Here is a 13,779-nt window from a genome sequence, read left to right as displayed (position 1 = left end):
ATTGCCCTGGAGTCCATCCAGTGATCTGGTCCCCTGAACTTACTGCCACTCATTGCTTAGGGATACTTCAGCCCTTGGCTCCTTCACAGTGGCTTAGATGCCTGCAGGGAGGTCCATTACCTTTTGGCTTTGAGTTTTAGTTTATTCTGGGATCTTAAAGGTAGTTGTCATCCTGTTTAGGAACAAGGTCTGGCCAGCTTCTGACTTTTTTTTTCCTTTTCTTCTTTTCCCCCTCTCTCTTTTTCTGTTTGTCTGTCTGTCTGTCTGTCTATCTTTCCTTTCCTCTTCTTTTTTCTCACTATATAGCTTCAGCTGCCCTGGCTCTGTAAACCAGTCTGACCTAGAACTCAGAGATCTACCTGCCTTTGCCTCCAGAGTCTTGGGATTAAAAGTTTGTCCCACCATGTCTGGCTTTTTAAAAAAGGTTTATTTATTCTTTGTGTGTGTGTGTGTGTGTGTGTGTGTGTGTGTGTGTGTGTGCTTTGCCTGCATGCATGTGTGTGTGTTTGTGTACCACATGTGTGCCTGGTACCCTCACAGGCCAGAGCAGGCTTTTGTATTTCCTGAAATTGGTGTTAGAAACAGTCATGAACTATGTGATGTGGATTCTGGGAACCTAACTTGGGCCGTATGCAAGAGCAACAAGTGCTCTTAACCACTCCAGCTCTGCAACACTTTTCTTGGGTCCTCTGTACCTAGGGTCTCCTGCTGGATGCTGGACCTGATCTAGAAGGTAGATAGGGAACATTCCACACACTTCTCTTCTTTTCTGTGATGGGCATGGAGCACTGGGGCTCCTGCATGCTAGGCTAGGTCTTACCACTGAACCACACAGCCTTAGATCACCCCTACTGACAGTTATGTCATACAGGTTCCTAATACCATCTAGGATGAAGGTGGTTAGCTCCTCTCAGTGTGGAGTGGCCGGGCACAGGACACAGGCGCCTCTATTACCTTGTACATTTGGACACATTTTCTTCTTTTGTTTCTCTGAGACACGGTCTCAAGTATTCCAGGCTAGTCTCAAGCTGCTGTGTAACATAGGGTGACCTTGAACTCTTGATGATGTTAACCTGCCTCTTTTGGGACTGCAGGCATGTAGTGCTACTCTGGGCTCAAACCTGTTGTCTCAGAATTGTCCCTGCTGTCCTGTGTCACGTGAATCCTTCATGGCAAACACACTGTGCAGCGTTGAGTGAAGGCTCTTTGCTTTGCACATGGCCTTGCTTCCTGGCCAGATTGGGGAGGGTCTGTACAATGTTGAGGGTCAGCTAAGTATCAGTTGGGAGTGTGAGAACCAACCTTGAACTTGGGACCTCTGGAAGAGCCGCAAGTCCTCTTAACTACTGAGCCATCTCCAGCCCAGCTCTGGGCCTTTCCAGTCTCTCTCCTGCTTGTTCAGCTGTAGATACTGTACACTAGGAAAGATTGCACAAGCAAACAGATGAGTGTCCCCAGGGGACACTCACAGCTGGAGGAGTTGGTTTCTGCCGACTCAGAGCAACTAGAAGATGTGGCACGTTTAAGACAGCCACATTAGGTGCTCGGGAATCCTGGAGGTCAGTCTTGAATGGGTCTCCATGCTCTGCCCTCTGATTGAGTCACCCACGAATGACTGAGAAGCCAGCCAGCTCCTCAGCCTCCAGCGCTCCAGGCAGCATTGGCCATGCCTTTGTAAGCAACTGCAGGAAACAAGATAAAACGCTTGTCCAGGCGTCCTGCCAAGGGTCTTGTCTGCCTGGGGCCTGGAACATTTAGCTAGGCCTAGGTTGTCAGAAGCAGCTGGCAGATCTGGTCACTACAGACTAGACCCGTGCTGTCCTGAGAGGTGAGAGAAGTCCTGTGAACACCCACCTTGCTGCCCTGTGTGTTGAGCTGGCTGCCTGGCCCAAGGCCGTTGTCCTTTGCTCTTAACATGGGCTGTGTCTCAAAGCCGGATTGCACATAGCCATGCCAACTAAAACCTTGTTTAATCTCAGTCTTTATAAGATTTGTTTCTTTGTCCCTTGGACTCTATTTTCGTAAACTGGGTCATCTCTGGCCCAAATTTAGAAAGGCCAGGGGAAGGCTCAGAGTCTTGCAGCCTGGAGGGCTGTTCTGGAACCATCTTCCCAGTGTGGACGGACCTCCTGTGTCCCTAGGCTGCTTCGATTTTGTTTGATTAGATCTGAAAGGAAGATCGCAGAAGTTATCGACATAGCTGGACACTGGGTTACCTTTTTTGTTGTTGTTAGATTTTTGTTTTTGTTTTAATTTTTGTTGTATTTTCTTGTCTTTGTTTGTTTATTTTTTTATTTTTTGAGACAGGGTCTCTTTATGTAGCCCCGACTGTCCTGGAACTTGCTGTGTTGATCAAGCTCATCTCATGAACACATAGAGATCTGCTTGCCTCTGCATGGGATACCATGCCCAGCCGGGATTATTTTTGATATTTTATTCTCTGTGTGTTTGTGTAGACTGCATGTATGTCTGTGTACCACGTGTGTACCTGTGTCTTTGGGGTTCAGAAGAGGGCATCAGATCCCCTGAGACTAGGGTTTTAGATGACTGTGAGCCACTGTGTTTCTGTTCCCTTCAGCTGCAGGAGGAAGCATCCTCTGATGACAGTTATGTTAGGCACTGATCCTGTTCTGGGAGGCCAGGCCTCTAGAGCATAGGCCTTTTATCAAGGAAGAAATGTGTCTCTTACTTGATGTTAATGTTTTCCAATGTCAGAATTCTGAAGGTTATATATATGTTATTACTCTAATCATTTGGGACCTCTTAGTTTTTTTTTTTTTTTTAGATTTATTTATTGTGTATTATTTACATATTCTGCATGTATGTATGTATTATGTATGTATGTATGTGTATATATGTCTGCAGGCCAGAAGAGGGCACCAGATCTCATTACAGATGGTTGAGAGCCACCATGTGGTTGCTGGGAATTGAACTTAGGACCTCTGGAAGAGCAGTCAGTGCTCCTAATCGCTGAGCCAGACCTGACCTCTTGGTTTTTAATAGAATACCTTTTATTTGTTTCTTGACAATTCCATATATGTCAACAGGGCATCTTGATCAAATCCATCCCAACTCTCCACTCGAATTTTTTTTTAGCCCACTGAATTTACTCAGTGCCCCCTGCTGAAGTGCCACTGCTCAGGCCGGCCTGGTCCGCTGCTCAGTGAGTTCCTGTCCACAGCAGCCATGTCGTGTTCACAGCTGTCTGCACCCTTCCCACCCCTTCTTCCTTGATGTCATGAACTGGAGGGGCTAGTTTTTACTTTTGTCACTATTTTTTCATTTCTTTTTTTAAAAAAGTGGTCTTATTTATTTATTTATATGAGTACACTGTAGCTGACTTCAGACACACCAGAAGAGGGCATCAGATTCCATTACAGATAGTTGTGAGCCGCCATGTGGTTGCTCAAACCCTCTGGAAGATCAGTCTTAACTGCCGAGTCATCTCTCCAGCCCCCTGTGTTTCCATTTCTAAAACAACTAAAATAACCCCACAAAAGAGCTGTACTTTGTCTTGATTTTTCTTTCATAGTTGGTAACTTTGATTTTTAACTACTTAAAAATCCTTTAAGTTTTTATTTTTAAAGATTTGCTTTGTTCTGTTTTTGTTTTTGAGACAAGGTCTTATTATGACGACCATGCTGGTCTTAAACTCACAGGGGTCTACCTGCCCCTGCCTCTAGTGTGCTGGGACATTTGAGTGTCTTATGAATAAAAACAGCATCTGAGGTTCTATTTGAGGGCTGGAGATATAACTCAGGGGTTGAGCTCCTGCCTAGCAAGCATGAGACCCCAAGTTTGCCCCTGGGCACAGCAAAACCCAGCAAATACAAGCAAGGTAAGTTTGAGAGAGTGGCGAAGCATCATAATCTAAAGAAAACAGGCCAGGGTCCCTGTGGGCAGCAGTTGGCAGTCCCCACCAGCTGGGAGCAGTTGCCATTTCGGGAAACTCTCCACCCCAGGAGCCTCTCCACCGTTCCTCCAGAGACTGGAAAACTGTGTGTTGCTCAAGATTGCTCAGGTCGCTGGCTGGCCGCTTGCTTCTTCCTTGGGGATAGAAGGCTCACCCTGTTGCCCAGGCTGGTCTCTGGTCTCTGCCTCCAGAGTGCCAGGACCACTCTAGAGACAGGCAATTCTGCTGCACACAGCCAAGGCTGGCCCATTTTGAGAAGAATAGAGACTGCTAGAGTACTCGCAGCATTGGGGTCCCTCAGGCTTCCTCTGTTTTGGGGCGCTGCAGCCTGCTGTCTCCTGTCCCTGGGAGGGTGCTCGAGTTCCGGTAGCTGACATTACAACGCCTTAGTTATTTGTCTGGTCCATCCCCACAGTGGCCGAATGTCGAGCCAGACGAAGAACATCGTGAGTGGCGTCCTCTTCGGCACTGGGCTCTGGGTGGCGGGCATCGTGACTATGCGCTACTCGCTGAAGGTGCTGCTCTCCTACCACGGCTGGATGTTTGCAGAGCACGGCAAAATGAGCCGCAGCACCAGGATCTGGATGGTAACCACCAGTCACCTGCTTGGGGACCCACTGTGGCCAACGCCCAGAGTCAGAGCAGGACTCTTGCCTCATTAGGCCTTTCCTCCTTTGTTCCTCGGGTGTGATTTGTCCCCAGCCTTCGGCTATGGGAGAGCTATGACTCACCTTGACACTCGGGTGGATAGAGCAAAGGGCTGCTTTTGCTAATGGTTTCTGGGAGTTCTGCCATCTCTCTGTTCACCTCTGTGTGGCCTGTAGTTCAGGCTGGATATTGAGCATAAGTACCACCCACGAGGTCTTTGTAGCTTTGGGGGCCACTTTGCAGCCAGTCACCAGGTGGTTTCCTGAGTTGGTCAGCTCACATGATTTACCCTAACCCATCAGGGTTCTCTATTTCTCCATGACCTTGAGGTCAAGGCACCCTGTTTAAGGGAGAGGGTTATGCCATATGCACAATTGTTTGTCAAATTATAACTAGTTGTGGACTTTTGTTGTTGTTTAGTTTTGGTTTTTTGAGGTGAGAGCTCACGTCATGTTGGCTGGCCATAGGATGACCTTGAGTTTCTAGCTCTCCTGCCTCCAGCTCAGGCATGCATCACCGTGCCTGGTTTTTATGAGATGCCGGTGATCAAACCCAAAGCTTCATGCCTGGCTTACCCAGGTGAGCTGTCTACCCACTGAGTGGCACCCGAAGCCCCTGTGAGCTGCTTTTATAAGCTTCGTTCTCTGGAGTAGGGGTGAGGAGGATGGATGATCACTCCTGGGACCTCTCTCTTTGCCACTCAGACCCCAACCTTTTCTTCCCACACATGCTATTGTGTGGCTGTCACATGTCCCCCCATCCACATATTGTCACCACTCTCAGCTTCTGATTTTTATAAACAGTAATTTTCTACACCCAAGGCTTGCAAAGGATTTTAACGAATCTGGTTCTGGTGACCTTGTCTTTCAAATTGCTTCCCTGAAGTTCCTTCTTTGTGCAAGGGAGGAGTGGGTCAGCTTGACCTTGACCTGCAGGCTAACATGCCCCATCACCCGCACTTCTTCAGGGTCTCCTTGCTGCCAACCACACACTCCTGGTCTCTACTCTTTCCCAAACCAGCTTCCACCTTATATATGAGTTTTATTATGTCTAGAGTGGCAAAACTCAGCCCTCAGGCATAAACAATGTCCTCTAGGATGGCCCTTGTGGCTGATGTTGAGCTGAGTCCCAGCACTCCTGAGCATCAAGAATTATCACCTACTATATCTTGAACCCTTAGAGATGCCCTAGCTTCTGGTAGCAGGAGACAGCTGCCCTCCAGAGCTGGCCTGCACAATCTTCCTACAGCCTGTGGGAGGAGCTCACGCTCTAGTTGTTTGACCTGATGGGCAGGGACACACTGCTGCCCCTGGAGGTATGGCTTGAGGATCAGGCACCTCAGCTGACCCCTATCCCCTATATGCAGAGCTGGCACCAGCCTCAAACCAAGGACCTTCCAGGAGGAGGCAGACAGCACACCTGCACAATTGCAGTCAGATCCGGGATTCCTAGTCAGGAAAGACAGTAGGCGGCTACACCAGATTTTGTTTTCCCGCTGAGCTTTCAGTGGGACCTCTATTGTAGGACCAGGGCCTGATGGTGTAGGAACTGCCTCCATCATAAACACTCGGCAAGTCATGCAGTTGAACCCTGGCTCTGGTTCTTTAACACAGCCTCATCTTTGAAAATGTAACTTGTATCTTCAGGCTATGGTCAAGATCTTCTCAGGTCGAAAGCCCATGTTGTACAGCTTCCAGACGTCTCTGCCACGCCTGCCCGTCCCAGCTGTCAAAGATACCGTGAGCAGGGTAGGTATGATCCACACTCATGCCGAGATGCCAGCGAACTGGGGAGCAATGCTTTTGTCTAATTGTGACTGTAAAGTTCAGTCCTTCTCTTCTGTAGGGTTATTATAATAATGTCCCCCGACTCCCACCCACAGAGTCCTTGCACTGGCTACACGAGTATCCTACCAGTGAGCCACATCCATAGCCCTTCGATATATATTTTTTGGATACAAAGTCTTTCCAGTTAGTTCATGCTGGTCTCGAACTTGTTTGGTTGGGGTTTTTGTTTTATTTTGTTTTTCTAGACAGGGTTTCTCTGTGTATAGCCTTGACTGTACTGGACTTTGTACACCTGGTTGGCTTAGAACTCACAGAGATCCTCCTGCCTCTGCCTCTGTCTCCTGAGTGCTGGGATTAAAGACGTGAGCAGCCACTCCTGGCGAACATTTTTTTTTAAAATTTATTTACCTTTTGCAGTGCCCACCGGATGCAAGCACTGCCTGAGGAGGCCAGAAGAGGGTATTGGATCCCCTGGAACTGGGGTTATAGACAATTGTGAGCCACCAAGTTGGTGTTGGCCACAGAACCTGGGTTCTCTGCAAGAGTAGCCAGTGCTCTTACCTACTGTGTTGTCCCTCCAGCCCCATGACCTTGAACTCTTGATCCTCTTGCCTTAGCCTCCTGATAGATGTTTCAGTATCCCTGGCTTGATACTTTTTCTCTAGAGCATTTTTGCATCTTCAGTGTTTAAAGGTGCTTTGTCCCACCTATTGTAGCATCTTTACTTTTTAACTGCTTTATTGAGATTTGAGGACTGTATAGTTCCCTTGTTTAATGTGCAAAGTTCAGTAATTAGAGTGTACCCATTATTTTAAACTGTAGCAAATACATTCAAAGACCACATTTATTTATTTATTTATTTTGCATGGTGGTACGTGTACTTAATCCTAGCACCCAAGAGGCAGAGGTAGTCAGATCTCTCGTGAGATCAGACCAGCCAGGGCTACACAGTGAAACACTATCAAAAAAGAAAAAATAAGAGGAAGAAAATGGTTAAGGAGACTCAGTCAGTAAGATGCTTGCCTTGCATGCATGAGGCACTGAACTTGATTAGTCAGAACCCATTCATAACAACAGATTTGTGGCACACACTCTCATCCCAGTACTGGGGAGCGGAGGCAGGAGGATCCCTGTGACTCACTGCCCAGTGAGACTAGCCTGCGTGGTAAACTTCAGGCTGCTTCCAGGGAGATGGGTAGATAGATAGCATTTGTAAGGATGACATCTGAGAGCCTCTGTTTTTCAAATGCCACCGTACATGGGTGCATCTGTGCACCCTAGGGTGCACACACACACACACACACACACACAATCACTTTAACTGTTTTCAAGTGTAAACTCAGCAGTGCTAATTATACCTAGGGCATCATGCAGTTGTGACCACCCTGGATTGTCAGGCTTTTTATGGCCTTGGTGATTAGGCAATAACTCCCGAGCTCCCTGCTCTGGGCCTGCCAACTTCTGTTCTACTTTCTGTTTCTAGTTTTGCCTAGTCAGGGAATATGACAAGAATGGGATTATGTCATATGTGACTTTTGTGGGTCCTTCCTCCTTACTAGTGTTTATTTTTCTTTGAAGCAGAATTTTAACCCAGGCTAGCTTCAGACCTGTGATGTTCCTGTCTCAGGAACAAAGCAGGATGATTTCAAGGGCTATGCTTCTTCCCCATTTGTGGTTGATAACGCTCGTGATATGGGTAGACCAGTTATCTGTCCATCTGATGGAGTGAATGTGGGCCAGGTTGTAAGCAGAGAAGCTGGGAATACCCATTGATGGTTTGTATCTGGGTGCTTGCCGCCTCTTTTGTGTCCACAGGTCACAGAGTAGCGGAAGCTGGCTCTGTGATGACCTTGATCTGCTGTAAAATGGCAGTCCTAGTGTATCCCAGCTTCCAATACTATATGGGAGTATGGGAGGGCACCCATACTGTTGTGACTTCTGCCCTCTTTTCAGAACTGTAAATCATAAACATCTTGACTTCGGGTTTGGGTTCCGACTTAATCCTTGTTGTCTTTGACAGGTCCTTTCCATCTCTCTTCTCCCTGATTGGGGAAGGGACAAAGACGAGACTCCCAGTCCCAGCTTGGTGGTACAGCCACCTGCCTGCTCCACTCTTCTTCTTAGGACAGGATCTCACATTGCCCAGACTGGTTTTGGACTTCCTAGACTTCCCTATGTAGCTGAGAATGACCTAAAACCTCTGATTCTTCTGCATCTGCCACCTGAGTGCTGGGATCGCAGGCCAGCCCTGTTACACTTGGTTTTATGCAGTGCTGAGGATAGAACCCAGGGTCCTGTGTGTGCAAAGCAAGTGACCACCAGCTTAGCCCTGTAGAGTGCAACCTTGGTTTTGTCAGTACACATGTTGTACTTGGAGTTAGCCAGAGAGTAGCAGCTGGCCCTGCTGAGGAATGGCCCCATCCTTCATTGTTCAAAGCTGGCTCGAGGTAGCCTTGGTTGGCCTGGAATTTTCCACGTAGACCAGGCTGGACTTGATACTCATCAATTTCCCCTACCTCCCCTCCTACATGCTGGGATTGTAGGTATTGTCTGTCATACTCTGCTCAAACCTGGTTTTGTTTCCTGACCAATCAGGCTTGGTGGCAGTTCTGCTTCCTGGAACTCACTCAGGTACAGGTGGGAGCTTTCGGAATCCTCAGAAAGAGTCATGCTTAGCCAGGCATGGAGGCACATGTCAGTCATCCCAGCACTTGGGAGATAAAGGGTGGAGGAGGATTAGAAGTTCAAGATCAGAAGTTCAAGATCAGCCTCAGTTCTATAGTGAGTTTGAGACCAAAAAGGGGGACTAAAGAGATGGCTCAGCAGTTAAGAGCACTGACTGCTCTTCCAGAGGTCCTGAGTTCAATTTCCAGCAACCACATGGTGGCTCACATCTATAATGGGATCTGATGCTCTTTTTTGGCTTGCAGGTGTACATGCAGATAGAGCACTCATATACATAAATCTTTAGAGGAAAAAAAAGATTGTGTGTGAGATGTTCCTGTATGTTTTACCCCCAAACCTGTTCAAGTTGTGCATCTGTCAGTCGGTGTGAACTGAGGCTCTAGACCCTAGATATGGCCTGTACCGTGACTGCCTTGTTGAGCACCTGCCAGACCTCACTGGGCTGTCAGGGTTTTCCCACCCATCTCTCGACACCAACCCAGGTCATCACTGAAGCAATGGCCTGCTGTCTTATCTTCATCAGGAAGCAGTAGCCTTAATCATTGTCCACGAGCAAACCTGCTCAGCTGGGCAGGGGACTGTCTTGTTCAGCCTGTTCCTAAGCAGAGAGGACAGACTGACTTAGGAAAGCTTTTCCAACCTTTTCTACAGTGTCTTACTTTTTTCGAGGTGTGTGAAGTGATCCATGGTTTGAAGGAAGGTATTTAACTCCACCCATGTTTTCTCTCTGCAGTACCTAGAATCTGTGAGGCCGCTGATGAAGGAAGGAGACTTCCAGCGCATGACAGCACTGGCCCAGGATTTTGCTGTCAACCTCGGACCCAAATTGCAGTGGTATTTGAAGCTAAAATCCTGGTGGGCCACAAATTATGTAAGTGATTCTGCACATAGATCTTTTCTCAGTGAGGAGGTATTTTGGTGTGAAAGTTCCCATTTGGGTACCGGGGCTCACAGAGTTCTAGCTGTGGTGGAGGGCTAGAACTGTTTTTGTTTTTGTTTTTCCCTGTGCTCAGCTGCTAGCACCCCTTTTCTCCTGCAGGGTCCTTAGCATCTGTTGCACCCTGCTCAGGGCAGGGAGCTGCTTTGGACATGACCCTCTGGCCCCGACCTGGCATGTCACTAAAGGCTGTACTCTTCTGTGGTGGCCCAGGCACCTCACCTCCCTTTCCGGTATCTTTTCCATCCAAGAGCATCACCTCTGAGTGCCCTGGTCAGAGTTCAGATGCTGTTAACAGTGGCAGCTGTCTGCTGGGACCAGCTAAGTTTCTGCATGGGAGGGACAAGTGGGCACATTGCAGGATATGAAACCAAGAGGGGGGATCCAAGTGTCATGAATAACTTGATGGAAAGTAAGGGATTGAAAATAACCTATAGGAGCCAGACACAATGGTACATGCTATAGTTCCAACACTCAGAAGGCAGGGGCAGGAGGACTGTAGGCTCAGACTAACCAGGGTCACATAGGGAGACATGTAACACGTGTGTGTGTGTGTGTGTGTGTGTGTGTGTGTGTGTGTATGTGTATGTGTGTGCGCTCACCTAGGTGGGTTTATATGTATTACACGAATGCAGATGCTCATGGAAACTAGAGGGCACTGTATCCACTAACAGTTGCAGATGGTTGTGAAGCTGCCCAACATGGGTGCTGGGAGCCAAACTTGGGTCCTCTGTAAGAGCAACACACGCTGAGCCATCTCTGTAGTACACCAAAAAGAAATCGCAAGAGCTGGGAAGGAAGCACAGTGCTCAGATTAGCAGGGGTTGTCAATTGGCAGCCTCTGGGTGGCTATGGCAGCTGGGTCACATTGCCACAGTCACTCTGGAGGGCTGAGACTGCACATGGGGCCTCAGGTTTAGTGCTGTGGCTGAGACATACCCAGGCATCAGGAAGGAAAGACCGATCTTTGGGGAGATCTGTGTTTTGGTTTTTTATGTTTTCTGCCGTACTGGGGGTGGGACCCAAGACTTGGTGTATATCAGGCAAGCATTCAGTACAGCACCCCACTTGCAGCCAGGACACTTTGGCTGTTACATGTGTTTGGAAACGGTCTTATGTGGCCCCCAGGCTAACCTCATTCTTGCTATGTCTTGGACTTGCTATAACCTTGAACTCCTGATCCCCTGCCTGTGTGCATGCTGCTGTATAGCTCTGTGCCCAGTTTTATGCATTCTAAAGGTTGAGCCAGAATGCTTTTATTTGTTTATTTATTTAGGCCCAATGTGAAATGATGATGTATCATGTAGCCAGGTCTCCCTTTAAGATCAGTGTGTCTTTCAACTCCTTCGGCCTGTCTGCTTAAGACACCTTTGTTTTGGAGCCTGTCACATGCTGGAACCTTCCAGAAAGTTTTGCATACATCTGGCATGGTTCCTGCTCAGCACTCTGACTTGTCGTGTTTGTCCCATAGGTGAGTGACTGGTGGGAGGAATATATCTACCTGCGGGGCCGAGGGCCACTCATGGTCAACAGCAACTACTATGCCATGGTGAGTTGGTCTTCTGTTCCCACTGTGGCCGAGGTGGGTTTGTCCTGCTGTCACCCCTGCTGGCTGCCTGGGAAAGCTCAAGATGGCGTCTTCTCCTCTCACCTCTGCTTCTGTTATCCAAGTCTTCATGTTGCTGTGAAGAGCCCACCTGGGGCCCGTGTGTTAGACCCTCCTGTCTAAGGGGTCCCTGCCCCCCGCCCAACAGTGCAAATATCTTTGTTTTGCAAGCATGTTCACGACAAACAGTACTGTCTAGGTAAGCATAGGCTGGCCTTGAACCTGTCGTAGAACAGATGGAATCTGGGGTTGTAATAGAGCCATAGCAAAATTAGAGCTTATGGTGGCTCCTGCCTGCCAGGCAAGTACTAGGGAGGTGGAGACAGGGAGATTAGGTTCAAGGTCATTCTTGGCTACATATGTAGTTCAGGGCCCACCTAAGTTGCATGAGATACTCTCTCAAGGGCTGGAGACACAACCATCTGTAATGGGATTCGATGCCCTCTTATGGTGTCTGAAGACAATGACAGTGTACTCATATACCTACACAAATAAATAGAAAAAAAGATACTCTCAGAAAAGCACATCTGGGGCTAGAGAGATGGTTTAGCAGTTTAAGAGTACTTGATGCTCTTCCAGAGGACTCAGGTTCGGTTCCCAGAACATGTCAGGTGGTTCAAACCATCTGTAACTCCAGTTGCAGCAGATCAGATATCCTCTTGTGGCCTCCTTGGATATATCTACACACACATGTACACTTAATGCCACACAATCACACATATACACTTAAAGAAAAAAAAAACATATCCCATCTGTTAGAAAAGCAATCTGTTACTAAAGCAATAACAGAACTGTCCAAATAAGGGAAAATGGTCTAACAATTTATTAACTTGTAAGGTTAGTGACACATGCCTTTAATCCTAGCACTCATGACGTAGGAGGATTGCCTGAAAGCAACAAAAACCAAAAGCCCACCTAAAACAAAAGGTGGCCATAACTGAGCACAGCTGTAGGAGCACAGTTGTCAGGGAGCCCCCCACTACTCCCACCCACCCCCGCTGTGTGTACAGACCACCGTGTCCCCCGGATGAGCCCTCTCTGCCGTCTCATTTTCACAGGAGATGCTGTACATCACCCCAACCCATATTCAGGCCGCGAGAGCTGGCAACACCATCCATGCCATACTGCTGTATCGTCGCAAATTAGACCGTGAGGAACTCAAACCTGTATGTAAACTTTGCTTTTTAAAAAGATCTCTTGGAGGCTAGAGAGACGGCTCGGTTGATAAAGTGCTTGCTTTGAGAAAAGCGTTCAGACCTGACCCAGTGGTACCCGGTCAGATGCACCAGTGCCCAGTTGTAATCCTGGCACTGGGTGGGGGTGGGGCAGACATAGTCAGACAAAGCTGGAGCTTCCTAACAGGCCTAATCAGTGAGGCTCAGGTTCAGTAATGGACTCTGTGAGTCCTTAGTACATGTATTCGATTCTGGGAATCCACATGGTGGGAAGAGAGAACCAGATCCTGCAAGCTGTCCTCTGACACCCACATGTCCTGAGACACTGGTAAACTCCTCAGAGAACTGTTTCTTCATATCCTTGAGTGGCTTAAGTGTTTATCTGGAAGGAAGTTCAGTGCCCTGCCACAGCTCAGTGAGTCCCCTAGGTGCTCCCCCAGGGGAAGCTGAATGATGAAGTCAGACTGGGCAGTGTGCAGAGGGAACGGGCAGCATTTTAATCAGCTCGTTGTGAAGCTTTCCTGTGGGATTTTTTTGCCTGTTGGTTCCAAACACGTCTTTATTATAGATTCGTCTTCTGGGATCCACAATTCCACTCTGCTCGGCCCAGTGGGAGCGACTCTTCAATACTTCCCGGATCCCTGGGGAGGAGACAGGTGAGTAGTACTCACCGGAGTCCCCCTTGGGATCCAGCATTTGCCATTCTGTGGCTCAGAACCAAGAATTGCTGGGGGTCATTGGGGTCTGTCCCAAGAGCTTCTGTCTCTGAATGTTCCTTTTCTTGGAATCCCTTTGTTGGTGGTGGTTTGGGAAGAGGATCTCATGTTCCAGGTTGGCCTAAAACAATACACAGCTGAGGCTGACCCTCTTGCCTCTCTCTGGGATTATAGGCATGTGTCATTCCTGGGGTCTATGTTGCTGCAATTGAAAACCCAGCTCTGGCCTGAATTTCCTTTGTCCACTAGGTCTGAACAATGGGCCAGTTTCCAGATTTTTTGCTTCAGTTGAGAGTTTCTTTCATTAAGCTC

The 13,779-nt window shown here is 48.1% G+C and overlaps 1 protein-coding gene across 4 annotated transcripts in view; it reads left to right on the top strand.

The window, feature by feature from the left end:
* The window catches only part of CPT1A (carnitine palmitoyltransferase 1A), a 64,852-nt gene that overhangs the window by 26,243 nt on the left and 24,830 nt on the right, over positions 1-13,779 (top strand). For all 4 annotated transcript variants that reach the window (XR_013974940.1, XR_013974941.1, XM_080912534.1 and 1 more), the window contains exons 5-10: positions 4,329-4,500; positions 6,208-6,309; positions 9,767-9,904; positions 11,442-11,519; positions 12,635-12,742; positions 13,320-13,407. Coding sequence is in view for 2 of the 4 variants with exons in the window: in XM_080912534.1 (XP_080768660.1) it covers positions 4,329-4,500; positions 6,208-6,309; positions 9,767-9,904; positions 11,442-11,519; positions 12,635-12,742; positions 13,320-13,407 (686 nt within the window). In the remaining 2 variants the exon portion in view is untranslated. The remainder of the gene's footprint in view (positions 1-4,328; positions 4,501-6,207; positions 6,310-9,766; positions 9,905-11,441; positions 11,520-12,634; positions 12,743-13,319; positions 13,408-13,779) is intronic.

The sequence above is a fragment of the Micromys minutus genome, assembly GCF_963924665.1.
Source record: "Micromys minutus genome assembly, chromosome: 2".
NCBI lineage: Eukaryota > Metazoa > Chordata > Mammalia > Rodentia > Muridae > Micromys > Micromys minutus.
The sequence above is the reverse complement of the archived record's forward strand: the minus strand, read 5'-3'. Positions and strand labels throughout refer to the sequence as shown.